This window comes from Lampris incognitus, chromosome 6 (assembly GCF_029633865.1).
Source record: "Lampris incognitus isolate fLamInc1 chromosome 6, fLamInc1.hap2, whole genome shotgun sequence".
In the NCBI taxonomy this organism is placed as follows: Eukaryota; Metazoa; Chordata; class Actinopteri; order Lampriformes; family Lampridae; genus Lampris; species Lampris incognitus.
Genome location: NC_079216.1, coordinates 21,303,858 through 21,321,094, shown reverse-complemented (window position 1 = coordinate 21,321,094; position 17,237 = coordinate 21,303,858). Strand labels below are relative to the sequence as shown.

The 17,237-nt window shown below is 45.3% G+C and overlaps 1 protein-coding gene across 3 annotated transcripts in view; it reads right to left on the bottom strand.

The window, feature by feature from the left end:
- Positions 1–481: 481 nt before the first annotated feature.
- The window catches only part of LOC130114164 (BTB/POZ domain-containing protein 10-like), a 30,445-nt gene continuing 13,689 nt past the window's right edge, over positions 482–17,237 (bottom strand). For all 3 annotated transcript variants that reach the window (XM_056281951.1, XM_056281952.1, XM_056281950.1), the window contains exons 2-8: positions 16,235–16,461; positions 15,761–16,088; positions 14,671–14,773; positions 11,508–11,628; positions 6,896–7,093; positions 2,036–2,146; positions 482–1,729 (exon numbers count right to left, since the gene is read on the bottom strand). In XM_056281951.1, coding sequence (XP_056137926.1) covers positions 1,152–1,729; positions 2,036–2,146; positions 6,896–7,093; positions 11,508–11,628; positions 14,671–14,773; positions 15,761–16,088; positions 16,235–16,403 — 1,608 coding nt within the window. In that variant the 5' untranslated portion in view covers positions 16,404–16,461 and the 3' untranslated portion in view covers positions 482–1,151. The remainder of the gene's footprint in view (positions 1,730–2,035; positions 2,147–6,895; positions 7,094–11,507; positions 11,629–14,670; positions 14,774–15,760; positions 16,089–16,234; positions 16,462–17,237) is intronic.

Here is a 17,237-nt window from a genome sequence, read left to right as displayed (position 1 = left end):
GAGGTGTGTCGAAGGTGTCTGGCTGGTAGAGCTAGTGTTGGATCGGCTGAGGGAGCTTGGTCTGCTGCGTCCTGCGGGCCCAAGGACCACAGCCCTGACCGGCGCTGTGCCTGGAGTGGAAATACCGAGGATGGTCTGACAGGACGCGGAAGCGGGGCATGCTAAGCTAACTGCTAGCCCATGCAGACCGGCAGCTCCAGCAGTCATCCTGGCTGGTGTTCGTTCTCTGGACAGTGATTTTTTTTGTTTCTTTGTTTAGTTTAGATATGTGTTAGTTTGGATATGTGTTCTTGTAGTTTTTGGATATGTGTTTTTGTCTTTGTGTTGCACTGCTGTGGGCTGGAGGAAACAATGTTTTGTTTCATTTCATGTGTGCAAGTGCATGAAATGAAATGACAAATGAAGTGTTTCTGATTCTGAACTGCTTTTTATGAACTTGGAACAACAAGTCAGTCATCACTGAGGTAACTGTCGTGAATAATTTTATTACCAAAAGGGTGTCTTTATCAAGTATTCTGACGCCTGGTAGGGACCCAGTAGTAGGCTCCTAAGCGTGCAGTGGTACAGTCAAATGTGACACATGGCAAACTGTAGGCCTATATTGATACACAGAACGTTTTGACTGAAACAGGTAAAATTCTCAGTGTCTGACAGATTTTTTCAAATAAGAACATAAACAATCAGCATGGATAACTTTGTGGATTTCTAAGGAACAGAAGAGGTAAAAAAAATTGACATTCCGAGTTGTTGAGGAGGGGGGATAACACCCGTCTATGTTTGATGTGTCAAAATGTTTTATGAACACTGGAAAAGTGAATACTCAAGACTGTGTGGAGTAATCAAAAGTAAATTCCCCAATGTGAGGTACTGTATCACACAACAGCATCACTCATTGACGCACACACATACAAACAGTCAAGCCTCTACACACCATATATCTATGATTCACGTCAAGATAATGTAATCTACAGTACTTAATTGTGTCTTTTTATGCATATAGAAGACTGCAACAAAATAAAATCTCCTTTGGTCGGGTTAAAAAAAAAGAAGACAGGTGAATAAGGAGGTCCAGTGTATATACTGTGTGTGCTTTATCTATCCTTGGCTGTTGACATTAGCTTGTTCATTTTAGGTGTGGGTGACCACTGTCCTCATACAGACGGTGATGGTGTGTCGGGGTCTGGCTCATAGTGATAAGTGTACTGGACGGGGTGGTTGGGTGGAGTAGGGTTGCTGCCGTGTTGCTGCTGGTTACTTTGAGCTTGGCTGTGCGAGGGCTGGCCAGGGCTGTCCTGCCCCTGCGGTTGGCTGTGGCTGGCATCGTGGCCATGTTCAGGTTGATGGCCGATGCTGTCAGGCCCTTGTTGGGCCGGGTGGTTGATACCGTCGTGACCCTGTGTTTGCTGGTGGCTGACGTTCTCCTGCCCCTGTGCTGGTTGGTGGCTGTCGTTCAGCCCCTGCTGAGGCTGGTGCCCAGGCAGAGTGTCCAGCTCATCCACTTGTGGTCCTGGTGGCTGCATGACCACTAACTGATCCTGAGGTATGTCTGCAGCGGCGGCAGCCAGGTTGGTGGTAGACTTGGACTTAACACACTGGAAATCCACGTGACGGCTTTTCCCCTCTTCCTTCTCCCAGGACATGCGGATAAAGGGACGTTGGACATAGTTGTATATGACTTCCGGACGACCTCCGGGACGCCGTTTCACTTTCTCTTTATATGTGGGGTAACCTAACAAAGGCAAAGGTCAAAGGTCACTGAAGGTGTTCAATAATAGTGGGAAATAAATTCAACCCTCTTTTGTCACGACATTACTTTGTCACATTTTGAAATACACTTTTTTCCCCCATACAGAAAGTTCATTTATGTTGTAAAATGTTCTTACGTTTAGCAGTTTTAAGGCTCTTTATGTGGATGATGGCGGACATCTCCCATGTGTAAAAGATGCCTCATGACCCAAATCAGCCAAGAACCACTGCTGACTTTTAGAAGAATGGATCTTAAAATATACATCAATAAAAAACATTGATCCAGTACCTTCTATGCCTAGCCTGATCTTTTTCAGCCCTCTGTCCTTCAGCACAGATTTGGCCACGTCACGGTTCTCTATGTACTTGAAGAAACGGTACAACTTGGTGCTGTAGATGACTGTTGACGACAGCAGAGAAGAGGACATCAATAACATGAATCCATCACACAACTCAAAATAGATGACTGCAGTAAGGGGATAATTAACTACTTTAAAAATCAAGCAATAAAAATATTGATATATTAAATATCGATATAAATATATTTATATCAATATGTTTATTACTCTGGCAGTAGGCCTCCTCTTTCCCCCTCTATGGTATGTACCATGTAAGAATTACTAAAATAACGAAACTACAACATACATAAGTCATTGTAATATTTACCTTGGAGTAATAGTAAAACATCTTATACATGGAGTAATAGTAAATAATAGTACATGGAATAATAGTAAAACATCTTAATAATCAAAGTGCTATGAAAAATACAGCAGTAGTAACCAATCATTCTCTAAGAATGATTGGTTACAGAATCACCCTCTACGTAACCTGACATCACGAGACTCATTTACAAACTCTGGAACCTCCCAGTTCATTTTCCATTTCCAAGGGGCAATATCGTTGCTTGATATCCGACAGAGTTGTAAACTCGTTACACTCCATTCCTACTCTGGGAACCGGATGAAACTGTAAGCTCATGTTTTACATTTGCTCTGGCCTCCCTCCCATTCTGACAGATTTCCAGCCGACCTAGCCCAGGTGGGGCCAATCACAACTGTTTATCTAATATGGGGCGCGTTTTATACGATGACGTACAGCCTTATTTTTTCCCCACCTGCATTCTGGGAACTGTGCCTCTGATAGGCTAGTACTCATTGCCTCTGTTGGTTAGGTTGGTTAAGTTGGTTAAGGGTGGGGTTAGGGGTAGGGTTCACCAATCAGAGGCAGGTCTTCCCAGAATGTGGGTGGGAAAAAATAACGCTGACCTTCAGAGGCGTGCCGTTGGCTGCTGCTGATGTAGTAACAACTACGGATAAGTAGACTCGCTAGTCCTTGGCTAACGGGTCGGACCCTTTAGTCGACTGATTAACGTAGTTGTTAATCAGTTAATCGTTAATTAGTCATTAATTAATCAAAACTAACTATGATGTCGGGCGATATTGAGAAGACATGCCGTCTAACGCTTGACAACGGCATCAGTCCCACCCGCGGCGCTCATTGGATAATCACTCTTTCAACCGAGAAACCGCTGTTTCATGTCATGTTGCCAGACCAGAAGAATCGGTCAACTCGGTGGAGTGAGCGGATTCAATGGTCTGGACTGAGGCAAGCATTATCAAAGGGGGCAGATAAAAATGCCTCTGGATGCAATTGGATAGAGCTACAACCATTTAGAGCAACAAAACTTGGACATATCCCCATCTTTTTGGCAACCAGCGGGGTCAGTTGGTAAACTAAACTTTACCAAATCCTGTTGGAAGTACGGCAAACACATCTTTCTCATCAACAAGAGTTTCATCGTATAAAACCCACCCCATATTATATAAACAGCTGTGATTGGCCCGACCAAGGCCAGGCTGGAAATCTGTCTGAACGGGGGGGCGGACGTATATGCCAGAGCAAATAAAACACGAGCTTACAGATTCGTCTGGTTCCCAGGCTGCCCTCTTTGTATTAGTAACAATAAAGACAGAGTTAACTTTCCACCAAGCAACAGTAACTTTAATCACATTAGCATTATTTCATTTTGTTAATACTTTTCTGTCACTGGTACTCCTCTATACGATGTGAATTTAACTAGATGGTACATGAATACTGATCCGCATATTTGATTTGGCAAAGATTTTACGCCGGATGCCCTTCCTGACGCAACCCTCCCCATTTGTCCGGGCTTGGGACCGGCACTAAGGATGCACTGGCTTGTGCATCCTCAGCGGCTGAAGGAAGAGTATGTCAAGAGCGTGCTGGAGGTGAAGAGAGTGTCAGACAGAGTGATGAGTATGAAGCTGGAAATTGAAGGTTTATTGCTGAATGTTATCAGCGCATATGCCCCGCAAGTTGGGTGTGAGATGGATGAAAAAGAAGAATTCTGGAGTGAGTTGGACGACATGGTGGAGAGGGTACCCAAGGAGGAGAGAGTGGTGATTGGAGCGGACTTCAATGGACATGTTGGTGAAGGGAACAGAGGTGATGAGGAGGTGATGGGAAGGTATGGAGTCAAGAAGAGAAATGTGGAAGGACAGATGGTGGTGGATTTTGCGAAAAGGATGGAAATGGCTGTGGTGAATACATATTTCAAGAAGAGGGAGGAACACAGGGTGACGTACAAGAGTGGAGGAAAGTGCACACAGGTGGACTATATCTTGTTCAGGAGGTGCAATCTGAAAGGGATTAGAGACTGCAAGGTGGTGACAGGGAAGAACGTAGCTAGGCAGCCTCGGATGGTGGTCTGTAGGATGACTTTAGAGACCAAGAAGAGGAAGCGAGTGAAGACACAGCCGAAGATCAAATGGTGGAAGTTGAAGAAGGAAGACTGTTGTGTGGAGTTCAGGCAGGAGTTAAGACAGGCACTGGGTGGTAGTGAAGAGTTGCCAGATGGCTGGAAAACCACTGCAGAAATAGTGAGGGAGACAGCTAGGAAGGTACTTGGTGTGTCATCAGGACAGAGGAAGGAAGACAAGGAGACTTGGTGGTGGAATGAGGAAGTACAGCAAATTATACAGAGGAAAAGGTTGGCAAAGAAGAAGTGGGATAGTAAGAGAGATGAAGAAAGTAGACAGGAGTACAAGGAGATGCAGCGTAAAGCAAAGAGAGAGGTGGCAAAGGCAAAGGAAAAGGCGTATGGTGAGTTGTATGACAGATTAGACACTAAGGAAGGAGAAAAGGACTTGTACCGATTGGCTAGACAGAGGGACCAAGCTGCAAAGGATGTGCAGCAAGTTAGGGCGATCAAGGATAGAGATGGAAATGTGCTGACAAGCGAGGAGAGTGTGCTAAGAAGGTGGAAGGAATACTTTGAGGGGCTGATGAATGAAGAAAATGAGAGAGAGAGAAGGTTGGATGATGTAGGGATAGTGAATCAGGAAGTTCAGCGGATTAGCAAGGAGGAAGTGAGGGCAGCTATGAAGAGGATGAAGAGTGGAAAGGCAGTTGGTCCTGATGACATACCTGTGGAGGCATGGAGATGTTTAGGAGAGATGGCAGTGGAGTTTTTAACTAGATTGTTTAACACAATCCTGGAAAGTGAGAGGATGCCTGAGGAGTGGAGAAGAAGCATACTGGTACCGATTTTCAAGAACAAGGGCGATGTGCAGAACTGTAACAACTACAGAGGTATAAAGTTGATCAGCCACAGCATGAAGATTTGGGAAAGAGTAATAGAAGCTAGGTTAAGAGGAGAGGTGACGATCAGCGAGCAGCAGTATGGTTTCATGCCACGAAAGAGCACCACAGATGCGATGTTTGCTTTGAGAATGTTGATTGAGAAGTATAGAGAAGGCCAGAAAGAGTTGCATTGTGTCTTTGTAGATTTAGAGAAAGCTTATGACAGAGTGCCGAGAGAGGAGGTGTGGTATTGTATGAGGAAGTCAGGAGTTGCAGAGAAGTATGTAGGAGTGGTGCAGGATACGTATGAGGGAAGTGTGACAATGGTGAGGTGTGCGGTTGGAATGACAGATGGGTTCAAGGTGGAGGTGGGATTACATCAAGGATCGGCTCTTAGCCCTTTCTTGTTTGCAATGGTGATGGACAGGTTGACGGACAAGATCAGGCAGGAGTCTCCATGGACGATGATGTTCGCGGATGACATTGTGATCTGTAGCGAGAGTAGGGTGCAGGTTGAGGAGAGCCTGGAGAGGTGGAGGTATGCACTGGAGAGAAGAGGAATGAAAGTCAGTAGGAGCAAGACGGAATACCTATGCGTGAATGAGAGAGAGGACAGTGGAATGGTCAGGATGCAAGGAGTGGAGGTGACAAAGACATCTGAGTTTAAATACTTGGGGTCAACTGTCCAAAGTAACGGGGAGTGCAGTAGAGAGGTGAAAAAGAGAGTGCAGGCAGGTTGGAGTGGGTGGAGAAGAGTGTCAGGAGTGATTTGCGACAGAAGGGTATCAGCAAGAGTTAAAGGGAAAGTTTACAAGATGGTTGTGAGACCAGCTATGTTATATGGTTTGGAGACAGTGGCACTGACGAAAAGACAGGAGGCGGAGCTGGAGGTGGCAGAGTTGAAGATGCTAAGATTTTCACTGGGAGTAACGAAGAAGGACAGGATTAGGAACGATTATATTAGAGGGACCGCTCAGGTTGGACGGTTTGGAGACAAAGCAAGAGAGGCAAGATTGAGATGGCTTGGACATGTGTGGAGGAGAGATGCTGAGTATATTGGGAGAAGGATGCTGAATATGGAGCTGCCAGGGAAGAGGAGAAGAGGAAGGCCAAAGAGGAGGTTTATGGATGTAGTGAGGGAAGACATGCAGGTGGCTGGTGTGACAGAGGAAGACGCGGAAGACAGGAAGAAATGGAAAGGGATGATCCGCTGTGGCGACCCCTAACGGGAGCAGCCGAAAGTAGTAGAGGTACATGAATACTGAGCTTCCATATCTCGTGAATATTCCCGCATAAAGAGAGAAGCAATAGACTCATTTAACAGCATCAGTGATATTAACAGCACTAAGTAATATTTTACTCTGTGTACTCTTCTCCAGTGAGCCATAGATGCTTTTTTTTTTACAATAAACACGAGAACTACGCTTTGTGAATTTGAATATTCCTCATCAAAGTATAGTTGAGTGTTCTGTGTCACCAGTGAAGAATACAAGTACGGCTATCGCCAACTGCACCAGTGATATCGCCGGTAGTGTTAACAACCTACTTTGTGAATACTCCTCCCCCATCTGTGGTGGGTATTCTTCGTCCCAGTCTACCACATCGTCGTCGGTGAGCACCACCACGTGACACTCCCTCTCTCCACTCTGAGCACTGGCCACCATCAGAGGCAGCACCATCTCCTCCAGGTAGCACTCAAACTGACGCCGTGCCCCATCGTTGGACAGCTCATGCATCAGGGCACCTTAGAAATGGGTGGGGAGTTGTGGGATATACGGCATTAAAGACACATTTCATCACTTCAGTTCTGAATCCCACTCAATCTGGAAGCGATTTCTGAAGCGAATCATTACTGAAAATGTGACTGTGCTTTCGATTTGTCAACGCTATGATGCTTACAAACCTTGTATAGAATAAAGTGAATGTCACACACTGGCTGTCTTTACTTCAAAATGAATATCGGAGCACAACAAAATATTGTTAATACAAAAAACTAAATCCCACCATGTAAACAAAGCTGAGGGGGTTGAGTGAATTTCAACAGGAGGCAGTTTTTAAACACAAGAGTTATTTCTAGAGATGCATCGATCAACCTTTTTTTCAATTCCAATCTGATTCCGATGCCTAAATTTGGATACCTGCCGATACCAATCTTCTTCTTCTTCTTCTTTCGGCTTGTTCCATTTCCCAGGGGTCGCCACAGCGGATTTGATAGTTTCCATTGCACGTGTGAGGGCACAGCACTGATAGCGGTCTTGTCAATCCGCACAATGATTTGGCAAAATTTTACGTCGGATGCCCTTCCTGACACAACCACTAACCCTATGGATGGGGGCACAGGGAAAGCGCTGGACACCATCCCAGTATTCATGGACTTGTGCCCATGCCTGTCGCCATACTGGCATCTGCCAACACCAATACTGACCGATAATGATACTAGAGCTCCCTTTTCTTGAATGTTGTTTTCGTTGTTGTTGTGGTGGTGGTGGTGTAAGGTTACATGAGGCTGTAGGAAACCACGTACCACTTCTAAGAAAGATGAATCAGTTCATGTGGATACAACCTTTAGTGGGAGAAATGTTTCACCACTCATCCAAGTGACTTCGTCAGTGGAAAGTTGCTTTAACCCCACTATGTAACCCACCACAGACTCTTCCACACCTAAACTAGTATTACAATAGCACGTTATCAGCTCGAACCCAAGACCCTCTTACTGTGAGGCGACCGCGCTAACCACTGTGCCACCGTGCCGCTCTCACTATACTATCACTATCCAATAAAAATAGGCGGAACATTTTTTTTTTAATATATCATTGGAGTGGAGGTGTGTCTCTTGTAAACATGATGTGTCTGCTTTGAGATGCTGTAAATGTGACATAATTATAACTTTAGTAACATTGTTGCCACCTGTGATGTTCCATGTAATAAACCGTAGTATTGCAGTATTCATTCTACTAGTCTTTCAGATCATTGGTAGTAGGGTTTAACAGTATGTGAAGTAGTGGATGTCGATCATGATTAAATATTTCTGAGTGCAAAAATCAATAAGTATCGCTCTGATCTGCCCATCTCTCCCTCCATTAATGTTTCAAGATCCAAAACTTAAAGTCTGTAAAGGGAAAAGATGAAAATCAGAAAAACAAACAAATGGGGCGGACAGAGAAAATAACATCCTGTGATTCATCACAATTCGTTTTTTGTTTTTTTAGCATCCTTTCCTTTCTTGTGAACAGGTGCTTTTTAAAGCTTTCTTAAATGATTACATTCTTTTTTTCATCTATTAACTCAAACTCTTAACAGTTTTTGCGATGCTGTGACAGTTTTCAGAAATTTAGTTGTGTCCAGAAAATTAGTTTGATAGACTTGCTATGAGTTCGTTCGTTCGTTCATTCAATCATTCATCAGCCGCTTCTCCAGGGTCGGGTTGCGGTGGCAGCAAGCTAAGTAGAGCACTCCAGACGTCCCTCTCCCCAGCAACGCCCTCCAGCTCCTCCTGGGGGATCCCAAGGTGTTCCCAGGCCAGACTGGACATGTAGTCCCTCCAGCGAGTTCTGGGTCTACCCCGGAGTCTCCTCCTAGTTGGCCGTGCCTGGTAAACCTCCGAAGGAAGGCGCCCAGGAGACATCCTAATCAGATGCCCAAACCACCTCAACTGGCTCCTTTCGATGCGAAGGAGTTTTGCCACGAGTTTCATCAAAAACAAAACATCGATCTCTTCCAAAGTGTACAGTTCACTTGTTGGTCACTGGGAATCTGGTACCATGCCACCTGAGTCGGAATCGTACTCCACATCATCTTCATCCTCCTGGCTCTCGGTGAAAAGCAGGTCCACCACCTCGTCCTCCCCGTCGCTCTGCGCCTCAGCTGCTGAGGAGGTTACACACACAGCAGCTGCCACCAACTCCACGCACACTGGGTCCCTCTGATACAATTACGATGTCTTCTACAGCCAGTTTATCTTTCTCCGAAATACTATGGTGTTTAGGAGACTCCAGGTTTACTTCTTCTGTTTTTATTTTTTTGTTGCTGTTGTTTTGTTTTCTTTGTTTTTTCTTTCTCTGTGTGAGTGCTGTCTGCAGGTGCTGGAAGCTGCTGTGTACCAGAGGCAAACTCCTTGTGTCCACAAGCACGCTTGGCCAATAAAGTCAATTCGGATTTTGTGGGGTTTCACTTGTTTCCCCACAGCCAAAGGCCTTGTTACTCCCCCCGCCCCCCACACCTCCTCCCCCACTGCTTCAGCCACCTTGTTCGGTGGCTTCCGCATCCTCCAAGTCCCACTCTTTATGCGGGTAAGCGAAGTACTCGTGTCCCACGTCCCTGCACTCAAAACACTTCATACTACCTGAACTTACATTTTGGCCTATGGGCTTAAAATTGCATGTTTGTTTGAAATCCCTAAAAAAAAAACAAAAAAAAAAACAGATTGAGTCTGGATTGGTCACGGCTCAGTCAATCTGATATTCAGTGAGTGAATTACATCAGTATCGGCACCCGATACCGATATTGGATAAGACCCAACTACTTATTTCACCATTTCTCAAAACATTATTCCTTTTGCGGGTTAGTTCTTTATTGTGACTGACAGCTAACATTTTGAAAGTGTCATGACACTTGAGTAAAAAAAAAGCAGATATTAATATATAGCGATTTTAGCCTGCTCTCAGCCTGATATCTGATACCAGCATTGGTGCACACCCAGTTTTTATCTTTTTCTTTTTTCATGTGTCCTTCACTTTGTGCACATTGAGTTTCCTACATCCTCAAAACCGAAAGTCCAACCCTGACTACCAACAAGGCAGCTTGCACAGTCCTCCTTGAGCACCGCAGTTGTCTGTTGTTGTTGTTCTCTGCCAGCTCTCATCTAAGTTAGCTTAGCATGTGCCTGTGTCAGCTGAGGAGAGGGTGACCATTTATAATCATGAATAGCGGCACAGATGACAGGGACGGGCATAATTCTTTAGAATAAATGTGACTGAGAGGAGTAATAACATTACTTTAATGACTTTACTGAGTTAGACCACCCAGAAGTGACCTCCATCCCTGGCCTTCGGTGACGCTGCCCGTTTTCATACAGTTCACCGAGTACTCGCGAACACAATATCTCCCTTCTAACCTAAAAATCCCTTCGAATCACACAAACAGGACAACGTGGTTTAGAATACATGCCGCCACGATCAGCTCATTCGAGCCGGACACGAAAACAGGGGACATTTGATAGGAAATGAAAGAGTATTTGAAATGAGATTGGACGTGATTGAGGCAATATGACCCAAAATGAGAACTTACTTACCAAAAATCCCTAAATATCGTCCAAAAAAGAAGCGGCGGCTCTAATGCTACTTGGTTTGTGGCAGGCAGCTGCAATTATCTCACCACCATCAAGTCTTGCAGCTAATCATGACCTACATAGAGCTCAGCGGTCCAACGCAGCCGCTTGCAAGCTGCATCTGCCCCCCCTGCTCACTTGGAGGCACAAACAGAAAGGCAAAAAAAAAAAAAAAAAAAAAAAAAAAAACACACAGGAATATACACGCAGGTTCTACCTCTAATACTCTTGCAAACACAAACGCACAAAACGTACAGAGAACAACATGCCGTACAGACGGGTAGATGGGTAAAATGAAAATACAAACCACTTCTGTTTCAACAGCACAACCTCAAGGTTGCCTCAAATGCAAATTTACATCAGCCGCCTCCCAATAAACAGCCACGACTCTACTTTTACAATTAAAAGAATGTGAACGTGCTTCATTCTCAGTCCTCGCCAAGGATCCTACAGTAACATCACAAATACAGGGGGCGCGTCAATCCGCGGCTGTCACTGTGCTAAACTATAGCCTTTACCCTTACTGCCGGATGAGTCACATTCAGTACTGCAAAGACAAAGGGTAACTAACGACATCTTTACCCATTGCCCCCTCCCCCACTATTTTATGACCGAATATATAGCGAATGGGCTGTTCTGGTCTCCCCTAGGGTGACAACATAAAAACAGTGTCAAAGAAATTAGACTGGTGTTTGCCTACGCTCAGCACTCACCCACGCTCCAGCATTAACAACAACAGGAACAGGCTTCAGCTATGGGCTCAGTCATGCCTGGAAATGGCCTATAGATCCAAGCACCACGCATACGAGCTGAGTCTAGCGGCGGTACTTACTGAGATCTCTGCACTTGATGGTGTTGTAGTTGAAGGAGATGCAGAGGTAGTCACATGCCTCCCTCAACTCTGGAATGGAAACGCCATCAGGGCAGCGGATTATCCCCGACTTGTAGTAATCCTGCCATTTCACCAACAGGCAGATACACACACACACACACACACACACACACACACACACAGTCAGGCAGTCACACACGCGGACAAGCAAGAGGGAAAAAACAAGACGCCATTATTGATGCCGCTCCACTCACACAGGAAAGAGGGAGAAACTGTGTAGGGGGGAGACAGAGGGAAAGGGAAAGAGCTTGGAGAGATGAAGAGCAAGTGGTAATGAAGGCAAAAAAAACAAAACAAAAAAAAAAACAGCCATTCTCCTTCACTTTTCATCCTCTATCTGGTCGTGTGGCTCGGGTCCTGGGCTGTTCCGGTGGCGTCCGGACACTGCTTGGCATCCTCCTCATCATATTCTTCATATATTTTATAATTCCATTATAATTCTGTTATCCTCTTTCAGTGTTGTATTGTGTAAATTGTGTACACACAACATCCGTTGCACGCTGTCCGTCTTGGGAAAGAGCTCCCTCCTCTGTTGCTCTCCCTGAGCTTTCTTCCTTTTTTTCTCCCTGTTAAAGGGGGTTTTTAGGGGGCTGTTCCTTATCCGATGAGAGGGTCTAAGGACAGAATGTTGTGTTGCTGTAAAGCCCCCTGAGGCCAATTTGTAATTTGTGATATTGGGCTACACAAACACAATTGACTTGTCTATCCCTCAACTCTCAGCCTGTGCAACATGGAAGCCACCCGTGTGCAACATGGAAGCCACCCGTGTGAAACACAGACAAAGAAGAGACCGTCTCAGTGTTTTCTGCAGAATAACAGGCGGTCACCGTGGATACCCTCCGTACGCCATCCCATTTTAGCCATTTTGTGCAGCCAGTGGGTTGAAAATGAGCAGAGGTAGGGAAGACATTTGTTTTTCAATGGACACAGCTGAGAGGCCTCGGTTTTCTTCTCCATTTCACCCACTTTCTCTCTCACTCTCTCACACACACACACACACACACACAGACACACACTTACTTGTGGGGGTTTCTTTCCATTCACTACTAGAAAGTCACATTAGTACAACACCAGATAAAATGGGCCAATACAAAGCCATGATGCTCTGATGGTGATGCACGTAATGAGGTCAAAAAAGAGACATTTTTAACCCAAACCAAGTCTGAATGGATGAACAGAGTTAAGGACGCTGTTGGTCACCATGATAGTTTACAGACAGTGGTAAAAAAAAAAAAGGAAATTAAACTGGTCTGGGCACATTTGCTGAACGGAAAGGACACTTGCAAAGGACATCCTGCAAGGCCTGGTAGAAGGGACTAGGAAGGATAGGGAACGGTGGAGGAGACTTGTTGAGGCATCAGCTGTGCTCCTACGGCCTCCATAGGTTACGAAATTGATGATGATGACGTCTTAATGGATGTTGGATGTCCAGGTTTTATTTGCACGCCACCACTTCCTTGCTGTTCAGGGAGTTTGCACACTTTGATCGAATTTGAGTCAGAGCACCAACAGTCAAATCAAACCTGCCCCAGATATCTATCAACATGAACACAGTCTGGGTGACCACATCCATCTCTCCTGTCATGTGACCAAGTCATCCACCTTTTCCCCTTCCATCTGCCCTTCCTGCCACTGCATGCAGTACACATCTGAGGCACGAAAAACGAGACAACAGATGGATGGATGGACGGACGGATGGATGGACGGACAGATGGATTGGGAGAGAAACAGGAACACTAGCACATCATCCAGTGTTAGCAGCTTATGTCTTGTAAGCTGCCTTACACAACACTACTGTAGAGTGTACACACACACACACACACACACACACACACACACACACACACACACACACACACACACACTATACCGCCACTGTTTTCTTTGGAATTAAAGAATAGCAGAACCAGCCAGGAGCAGATGTTCCTGTAGATGGAGGAAACACTGAGGGCAGTCCGACAGGACACAGGAAGCAAGGCAGGTTAAGCTAACTGTCAGCCCATGCAGACCGGCTGGCAGTTCCGACAGTTCTCCTGCGTTCGTTCTCTCGGACAGTGATTTTTTTTTGTTTGTAGTTTGATATGCGTGTTCTTGCAGTTTGGATATGTGTTTTAGTCTTTGTGTTGCACTGGTGTAGGCCAATTCCTCATGTTACTTCATCAAGCCTTAATTACCTCAACAAAGACCTCCAAACAGGAAGTCTTTATCATCAGTGGCGATATGATGTAGAAGAGGATAAAAAGAGGATAAAGAGAGGAAAAACGCTATCAGAAAGAAAAAAACAAACACAGGATGTTGTGAATCAGCAGGCTGGCTCACTGAAAACAGCACACAAAAAGTGGATGGACAAATGATAATGGGTGGATGGGGAGGAAGGAGCTGCCTCTGAAGACAGTAGAAAATAGATAAGACAGGAATAGGACAGAGAGAGAGAGAGAGAGTGGGAGAGAGAGAGAGAGAGAGAGAGGGATAAAGAATGGTGATAAGAAGTCTTCCGACTGTTTTCTAACCTTGTGATTTTTTTTGTATATTCTAGATTAGGCTTCAGTGTACTGCAGTATACAAACAGGACAATCCTACTAGATAACAGGAGAGCAATCTGCATTCACAATGTTGGATGTAAAGAGACTTCAGCAACAGCGTGACACCCCCATGTTCTTGCTTAAGAAAACTGGTTTGGCGGTATCATGTCAGGCAGAAGAACGTATCTTCTGTTTATCGTAGCTAAGGGACGACTGGAGTACAGAGCACTTTGTCCTGCCCGGGATGGACAGACTGGACAGTGGAGGGAAGAGAGAGATAACTGGTCAGACAACTGACCGATAGGTAGGTCAAAAAAAAAAAATTCAGGTATGGAAGGATGTATCTTCATACTGGATAACAGTGAGACAGAAAAATAAAAATGGCAAGATCATAAATAGATAGGGAGAACAGAAAGTAAAGGAGACAGTAAACGAGAATGGAGACAGAGACAAAAAGAAAGACGGATAGAAAAACGGGGAGAGAGACAGCGAGCCAACCAGGGAGGAAGGGAGGCAGCCTGGGGCTAAAGAGCCATCACGATGGCCGAGTACACGAGGAACTGGAGTGGGTCTTGTCTTACCAGAATAGCTCTAAACACAGTGGAGCTGATGCCGTCAGCCACCTCAAACTCCCCCTTCTCATTGGGCCGTGTGAAGTTGTAGTCACGCCCCGAACCAAACATCCTGCGAACCAAACCGTGGCGTGATATCACAAACTGCGGCACAGGCGCTGCTAATGTTTTCTAATCACTACTACACAACAAAGTCAAACGCACACTGGGCTGGAGGTTTAACACTAGCATGACCAAGGCGGTCATTTTGACGGTTTTGGATTTTCAAAGTTTAATAACATTGTGGGGGAAAAAAAGATACAGACCTGCTGCTCCGTGAATGCTCCTAAAATTGCATGTATTTGCAATATAATGATTTTATATCAATTGCACACAAAAAAGTTATGATAAGCTCTACCTAAAATGACCATGAGCAGTCAAAATGACTGCTCATAATTTGCGTGTGATTGTGCGCGTCATGTCACTATTGATGACATGTGTTGGTCGCATCATTTCCTTCGCCAAGTTCATTGCTCTGTCCTAGAAACACACTAGCATTCTCCAGTGCAGTCTAAACTTGATTTTTGATTATTTCCAACATGTCTGGTTACAGACACAGTTATAGACGCACCATGACTACCACCTACACGTTGCTGTATTTACAGGCGTTGGACAGCGGCCATTTTAAATTGTGTAAAAAGTAGTGTTATAGTTGTTAAAATGTTAATTTTGATGTCAGTTAGTTTCATAACAGACATACTAACATATGCAGTGCATTAATATCTCAACTGGGTATTTATCTTAACAGAATATACAGTTTAAAAACCGGCAGCTAGTTTGACTGCCAATGGTCGTTTTTAGGTAGGAGTGAAACCCCGGTCGTTCTGAATTTGGCCACAGCTCGTATTTGCTATCAGATGAACAGGAGTAATAATACACCCAAAAGGTACCCTCTTCATGCAGGGCAAAGACAGGAAATCTTACAAAAAATGTACCAAATCAAAACAAACCTTCAAACCTGTTATTATCAACTACTTATTGATTATTCTTAGGCAACGAAGTATTGAGTATAATTAACATATCAACTCTTTTATCGTACTACCATAAAAACTATCATTACCTGCCCAGCATTGTGTTGGGCTGAGCTGTGAAGATTGCAGGATCGACCACGAATCTTGTATTATCCACAATGAGTGTCACTCTCTCTCCCGCCCGCAGCACGCCACGGGGCCCCTCTTTGGTGCTGAGGTCATACACGTAGATCATGTCACATGATCTGTGGCTCAGGCCGATGGTCTTAGGGTGAGGATCCCCTCCAGTGAGACCCAGGGGCTGGATGATGTGTCCCCCCATCAGGGCTCCTCCGATCGGGGAGCAGGGTAGAGAGACTCTGGGAGGACGCGGACTGGAGGATCTGGAAGAGGAACCTCCGTCACCTCGCTCACGGTCTGAACACATGCACGCCCACAAGATGGAGACAAAAACAACAATCACACAGATCAATGAAGCATGGGTTCTAGTCCTTAACTTTTCTGAATGAAATTAAATCAGGGTGTAACACCATCTCCCGCAGTCTCCCTCCCTCCTTGCTCACCAGGCTGCCGAGTAGGGGAGGTGACATTCCTGATGCAGGGGGTAAGCTGGCCTTCTCCTCTGTCATGGGAGGATTCTCGTGAGCGGTCACTGGAGCGTCTCCGGTGCTCTCTGTAATGTTCAGCTGCCCCGTTCTCCCCGCCACTGGCCCCAGCCCCATACAGACTCATGGCACCGAGCCGCCGCTGCTGGTCGCAGTCCAACACAGATAATTCACACGTCTGTTCACTGAAAGGACACGAGGGAGGAAACATGTACACACGTAAATAAATCTCAATCCATAAAAGAAATCGGAGGACGCTGGTGTTCATGCAGAGGTCATCACATCAATGCAAGAGGACACAGAACAATGAAAGAGATTAATTGTGCACGGATGCAAACGTTAAATAAGTCCGCATACACTCATGTGCACTGCAATGAGGGAGGAAAGGGGGGGGTGTTGAATATCAATATGTGAAGAGAGAATACAGAGCCTATAAAAAGTCTGCAGTTAACCTATGTGTGTGGAGCTGAGTGCTGCAGTGAAGCCAAACAACAAACCACCACCACCCTCTGCAGCTAGGGACACACGGACACACACACACACACACACACACACACACACACACACACACACACACACACACACACACACACACACACACACAGACATCAACTAACACCATCCATTAGAGAGTTTATCCATGTGAGAAGAATCTGAGATAGCTGAACTCACTTATGTATAGGCCCACAAATAGATATGGTCTGACCTATTTACCGGCTCCGGAGGCGGCTCTTCTAGAAACTAACCTGACTGCCAGGTAACAACCGCTCTGCCTCGTCTTCAAACGAAGGATGTGTAATTGAGGGTGCCAGAGGCACACAAGTAGCCCTGGGAGCACAGCAAACCTGACCACAATGGCTTTTTGCATGTACAAAAGCATATTCAATGGTATGCACACACAGCAAGGGACTGAGCACTGGATTCATTTCCATTCATTCCATTTCATGCAAATACTGCATTA